Genomic DNA, 6,000 nt, shown 5'->3' with positions numbered 1-6,000 from the left:
ATTTAATGACTTCACCTGAAATCTGTCAAAAACATCTTTCTTTTTTAAAACCTGCCCTATCCAGCTGTTTTAGATAACACATTTATGGTCTGGATCCTTTGTTGTGCCAAACACATTTACTTTGCCACGAGGGATGCTGTTTTGTTGTTGTTGTTGTTGTTGTTGTTGTTGTTTTTATGCTTGTTTTATTATTCACACTGTTGTTTTCTCTATGGTTATATAAACCCCTGCCGGTGCTGACAGGGGGTGAGGGCGAGGTTAGCAACAGAGTTTACAGATTACAAGTAAATAACTGTAGTTTGACATCTTAATCTTAATTTTAAAAAGTTTATGTATAACAACTATAATTATATTTCAGCATTAAAAATGTCATTTTTATTAACATGCCGCTGCATGCTGGTGAATAAACATTACAGAAACATAAAAAAAATCGCTTTTGAGTGATTAACAATACTGTTAATTTTGGGCTGTGGCATAAACACTGTGTGGTGGTCAGTTAAATTTGTTAGATTTATGTTTTAGGCAAGAACCAAAGGTCCTGCGTCACAGTTATTGCAATTTTGTTGTTTCTTTATTTAGTTAGTTTTCATTTCCAGGGCTGGTACTATTTATCAATGAGACAGCATTATAGACTGAGATTAGCCATTTGCGCATCTATCGATATTTGCGTTTATAAAAATACAGAATGTCGGCATTGCTTGTCTACCAGAGGGCACTCTGCAACTTCCCTGTTGGCAACGTGTTTGAAATGCCACAAACAACAATCAGCTGATCAGAGCAGAATCGGGAAGAGCATATATGAGTAAATAAATAACTACACGTGACAAATGTTAGGCATATCCGTGTGTCTGGAAGGAGAAAATATCGGCTGATATTCTGGATATCGGTATCGGTCAGGCTCTATTTATTTCTATATGTTTAAAGTTTTTGCTTGTTTAGTTTCAGTTAGTTTCCAGACTGTGTTTGATTGTTTGGTTTAGTTTTACTAAACTTGAGCTACTTTCAGAGGTGGGTTTCGTATTTTTAAATGTGAAACTATGGATGTTGTTTGTCAGGGGCAACATTTACACGTTCAGCACACAAACACAACTCTTTGTGAAGATGACTCAGAGTGTACACACGTCCTGAGTTATCTCTGGTTCCATTTTATTTAGTTTTGTAACTACACAAAATAACTGTAGTAAGAGGATGTTTTGGCTGCTCCCTTATTTCCCAGGGGTCGCCGCAGCGGATTGATCCACGCTGGATTTGACACAGATGTGACGTCATTTATGTGGGCGCAAGTTTTTAACCCCATGACTCTGGGTCTGTCCTCGCGACCTCAGATCAGGGATCTTTTGCATAGATAAACGTGTTTTCTACTATCATGCTAGCTGTTTTGCTCTTTGTAGTTTTCTTTTAAAAAAAAGTCAATTACCTAAAGGTTTTGCACACATAATTTTGGTTTTAGTTCCGTTAAAAAAAATATGAACAACTCCAGGCTTATGCATGACTACCTCTTCCAAAGAACATCTTGTCATTAGCTTCCTCTCTGAATGCAGCCGTCTAGTCATGCACACAGATTTAATAAATATGGACTGAGACAAACTTTTTATTTGGCTTTTAGCAGACGCGCACTCTGCTGGAGCTCGTTTGAGCACCACAGTCTTTTTAAAGAAACTTTTTGGCTAAGAACAAAGACATATTTAGTGATTGCCGATTAAATAATGTGCCCTACAAACTGAATGAGGCATGACTCTTAATAGCGTAACTTAATGATATCAAGGCATTTCTCCTTTATTTGTTTTCAGCTGCACTGAGAGATAATCGGACAGAGAGGGCCTTCATCCTGACCTGTTTTGAATAGAGCGAGGCTGACATCCCGTGTGCCCGACTATCTGTGTGATGTTCTTGGCTTCGCACCAGGCGCTCTTGTCAGGGAACAGCGCCAGGCGGTTGATGTGTGCAGGCGGTGCCGCTGAATACAGTGCAAACAGTGCGCAGCAAATCTGAATCCTCTCCCACATGACTGCACCTAAAGGAGCAGAAAACCACAACACGCCGCCGCTCTGTTAACTCTGTGAAAGGCAAAGTCTCGTCACGCCATCTGTTGCCTGCAGGTCACATAGCGCCAGTTTTCAGTCGGTGTGAAATCTGAACTTTGCATGTCCCTGCTCATGTGGATTGACAACTTCCTGGTGCCTATAGCATCTTACAACCCACACGTCTTTGTGCATCAGTCAGATTGTTTCTTCTTACCGGGTTTGGTGCATTTGATTGGATAAAAACTTTTTGAACGTGTGCAGTTAGGACGTTAAAATGGGTTTATAGTGTCAGAGAATAGAGGGGATACAATGGGAGTGGGAGGCAAAGCTCTCCTCTGTTTCGCTCTCTTCTTTAAAAATGCCTCAGCCATTAACGTCATTTACAAGCTACAAAATCGTTTTCTCCTGGTGCTTATTAAAAGTGTCTGGATGTGGTCACCCACATCCACTGTTTTACACGCTTTTTAGCACTTCAATATGTCTGCGACTCTAAAGGATCAATTCTGGAGACAGAGAGCCTACAAGAGGCTGCTGTGGTGGGCTGTGAGACCGACGAAATGTTTTTAATAAAATAAATATATATGTTTATAATGTCCTGCTTTGACGGACTCCAGACTCTGGGTTTAAGCTTTAAAAAGAAGAGAGCGGGGTTTCAGCCGAAAGTCTGGAAAGCGTTACAATAATATATCAGTGTTTCATATACAATTATAAGTGAAGACATGTGATACAGCTACAGTCTGTTTTCCCAAATAGTTGAGACCATTAAATCTGAATTTGAATTAACTTAGCATTCATGCGTTACATTTACATTTAGCCTCCCAAAATTTTAAACATCCTTTAAAATAAACCAAAACATACAAAATGATCACACAACAGCCTCTGTATCTGTACAGTTATGTAAATGGATTTTTTCGTGGTTATTTTTTACTCCCAGAGTTAATTCAGCTCATTTAAGAAGGTGAGACGACCTCAAAGCGTCACTTGGATGTATAGCGGTTATATCATGGGGTTACTTTCTAAAGTAATCAAGTACGTTCTCTTCAACAGCGCCGGGAGGTCAGTTGAGGCACTTACCACTGCTCACGAAAGCCGGGGAATTGAGCGCTTCGCCACGGTCCCGCTGAGCCGAGCCCCCCTCACCTAAACCCGGGTTGTCGGATATCACCGTGGGCTGGTAACTAAACAGTATGATCACGTGGTGAAAATCCCAGCACAGATTGTCATAAAACTGTCACATCATCCGGTAAGACAAGCAACCGTCCGATCAACCGAGAGGAAGAAGAAGAAGATGGATGGGGAGCTGGGGCAGGGTATGAGCGCTATCTCATCTCCGAGTCCATCAGCTCAGACCGTCCCTCCCCTTTGTTCTCCTCCCGTCCCGGGTTGAATTCCCGTGTAACTGCGCCGAAAAACACTCTCCAACTTGTTGTCTTTTGTTGTAAAACTCTCAGGCTGGGTTTAGGCGCGGCTGAGCCCTCAGACAGGGGTCCTGCTGTGCCGTTTCTGGACGAGAGAAAGCAGGGAGGGAGGGGAAGTGCTGGAACGCTTTCAAATGTTTCCCTAAGCAGGAGTGATCGTGTTAACTAGACACACATGCAATTATGTGAATATTACACATACAGGGCATATTTCAAGTCACGCACACACATCTGGCATTGCTTTGATAACATATGTTTGGAAAATTGAAACATTAACAACACAATGTCTGATGAAATATAACTGGTAAACAGATGTGAAGCCCCTGCTGTGTTCGCCTTTATTCCCCCTAAACCACTAAAAAAAAAACTTCGGGATGATGAAATGACAATAGCTGGTTACTAACCAGAAGCTCAGAGGGTTTGATTTATTTCAGGCTCCACTTTGGAGTGAAACCACTGACAGACTCATGAGCAGTTGCTGAAATGCATTATGCTCTCCGGTTCTCCTGACTTGTGATTGGACTCCGTCCAAAACTAATTTAAAACGGAAACATAAGGGGACAAGCTTGGAGTTCGGCCTTTGGTGTAGTCCATACCCAAAGTGAGATACTGATAGATGTCAGTGTCTTCTCTTGGTCTAAACCACTGACAGGAACCAAAATATATACATTCAGTGGGGAATCCGTTGTGAAAATATACAACATGCACACACACAGTGTTGAAATACAATCACTGGACACTTTATTAGATTTACCCTTTTGCCACAGAAATGCCTTAATTCTTTGTGGCATAAACGGAACAAAGTGCCAGAAAAAATCCTCAGAGATTTTGGTCCATATTAACAGCATCACACAGTTGCTGCACATCCATCATTTGAATCTCTCAATACAAACACTCCCAAAGGTGCAAGGTGCTTGAGGTGTGATGGTGACAGTATGTTATCCTGCTGAAATTAAGCAGCCACTAGAAGATGGATACTTTGTGGTCATAAAGGGTTGGATGTGGTCAGAAACTATACTCAGGTAGGCTGTGGTGTTTAAAGGATGTTCAGTTTGGTGCTGAGGCAGCCCAAAGTGTGCCGGGAAAATCTCCTCCACATGCTTACACCACTACCACCAACCCGAACCACTGATACAAGCAAGTTTGAATCCATGCATTCATGTTGTTTATTATTACCACATCTGATCCTACCATCTGGTTGTCGCAGGAGAAATCCAGAGATGTTGATCTGCAAATTTTCTGTTTCCCAGTTGTGGTGACACCTGTGAGAACTGTAGCCTAAATTTTCTGTTCTTAGCTAACAGATGTGTCCTCTGGTGTGGTCTTCTGCTGCTGTAGCAGCTCTTCTGTATACCTTAGCTGAGTTGATTGTTTGAGTAAGCAACAGTATGCTTTCATATCAGTTTGAAGCAGTCTGGTCATTCTTCTTTGATATAATCGAGGTATTTTTACTCAGACAGCTGATGCTGAACGGATATTTCCTCTGTTCAAACCATCATCAGATGGCTGTGTGAGAAAATCCCAGCAGATCAGCAGTTTCTGAAATATTCAGACCAGAATGTCTGGCAACAATTCCATCCTTCTTCTCTGTTCTGATGCTCGACGATGTTTGAACTTCACGGTATTTTTGACCATGTCTATGTGCCTAAATGTGTTAGCTTTACTGCCATGTGATTGGCTGATTAGACCCCTAACCAGCTGCAGCAGATGACTGCCCCTCCCTGAGCCTGGTTCTGCCAGAGGTTTCTATTTTAAAGTCCCCAGGTGCTTGCCCTCGATTTTGGGGGGTTTCTCACCTTACAATATAAATGCTTTGAGGTAACTGCTGTTGTGATTTGGCACTTTGTGAATAAAACTGAACTTAATATTTGGGTTAATAGGCAGTTTAACACGTGTAACTAATTAAGCAGCCGTGCATGTGAATAAAACTGTGCCAGATGATCGTTATTAAGAATTATACAGGTTTAACTAATGAGTAAGAAGTGCAATTTAAGATGCTTGTACGCTTTTACTTTATTATTGATTGCTGCCGTCATAACATAAGGTTAAAAATTTATGAGTTATACCTTTAAAAGTAATATTTTGAACGCATACTTCAATTAAATTCAATTTACAATCTGTCATAACAAGACATAAATTAATGTACAAATGTTTTAGTGAAATGAATAAATTAAAACAGCATAGCACTTATGGGACGATCTTTTTCCTCTCTAATTTACTAATAGAGTGTCCTGGGGTTTAGTGTTACTACTTTTACTTAAGTAACTGAGCCAAGCTGTGGTAACTACATGGAAATAGGTCCATTAGTCTTGTTTTATGTGTAAAATCTGCTAAAAGGAAAACGTAAACTAAATGTGTACTTCACTCCTCTTTACCTTATCACCTCTGGTAACATCATGCTAACATTTTCCACGGCAACTCCAAGCTGGAGTCTTGCCCGAGCACATGCATGGCACATCTGGATCTGGTCTTGTACTTTGTGGCAGAAATTTGCAAGCATTGACAATTTTAGCCATTAGATGAGTAGTTGGTATTAGGTAGTGTTACTGGTCTTGTAA

The 6,000-nt window shown here is 40.8% G+C and overlaps 1 protein-coding gene across 1 annotated transcript in view; it reads right to left on the bottom strand.

Annotated features, from left to right (window-relative positions):
• The window catches only part of nbl1 (NBL1, DAN family BMP antagonist), a 6,064-nt gene extending 2,502 nt beyond the window's left edge, over positions 1 to 3,562 (bottom strand). The window contains exons 1-2 of the mRNA XM_005741431.2: positions 3,099 to 3,562; positions 1,834 to 2,014 (exon numbers count right to left, since the gene is read on the bottom strand). Of these exons, the coding sequence (XP_005741488.1) occupies positions 1,834 to 2,006 (173 nt within the window). The 5' untranslated portion in view covers positions 2,007 to 2,014; positions 3,099 to 3,562. The remainder of the gene's footprint in view (positions 1 to 1,833; positions 2,015 to 3,098) is intronic.
• Positions 3,563 to 6,000: the final 2,438 nt, after the last annotated feature.

The sequence above is a fragment of the Pundamilia nyererei genome, unplaced genomic scaffold, assembly GCF_000239375.1.
Source record: "Pundamilia nyererei isolate P.nyererei 1_Seehausen unplaced genomic scaffold, PunNye1.0 scaffold00110, whole genome shotgun sequence".
Classification (NCBI taxonomy): domain Eukaryota; kingdom Metazoa; phylum Chordata; class Actinopteri; order Cichliformes; family Cichlidae; genus Pundamilia; species Pundamilia nyererei.
This window is presented reverse-complemented; position numbering and strand designations above follow the sequence as displayed.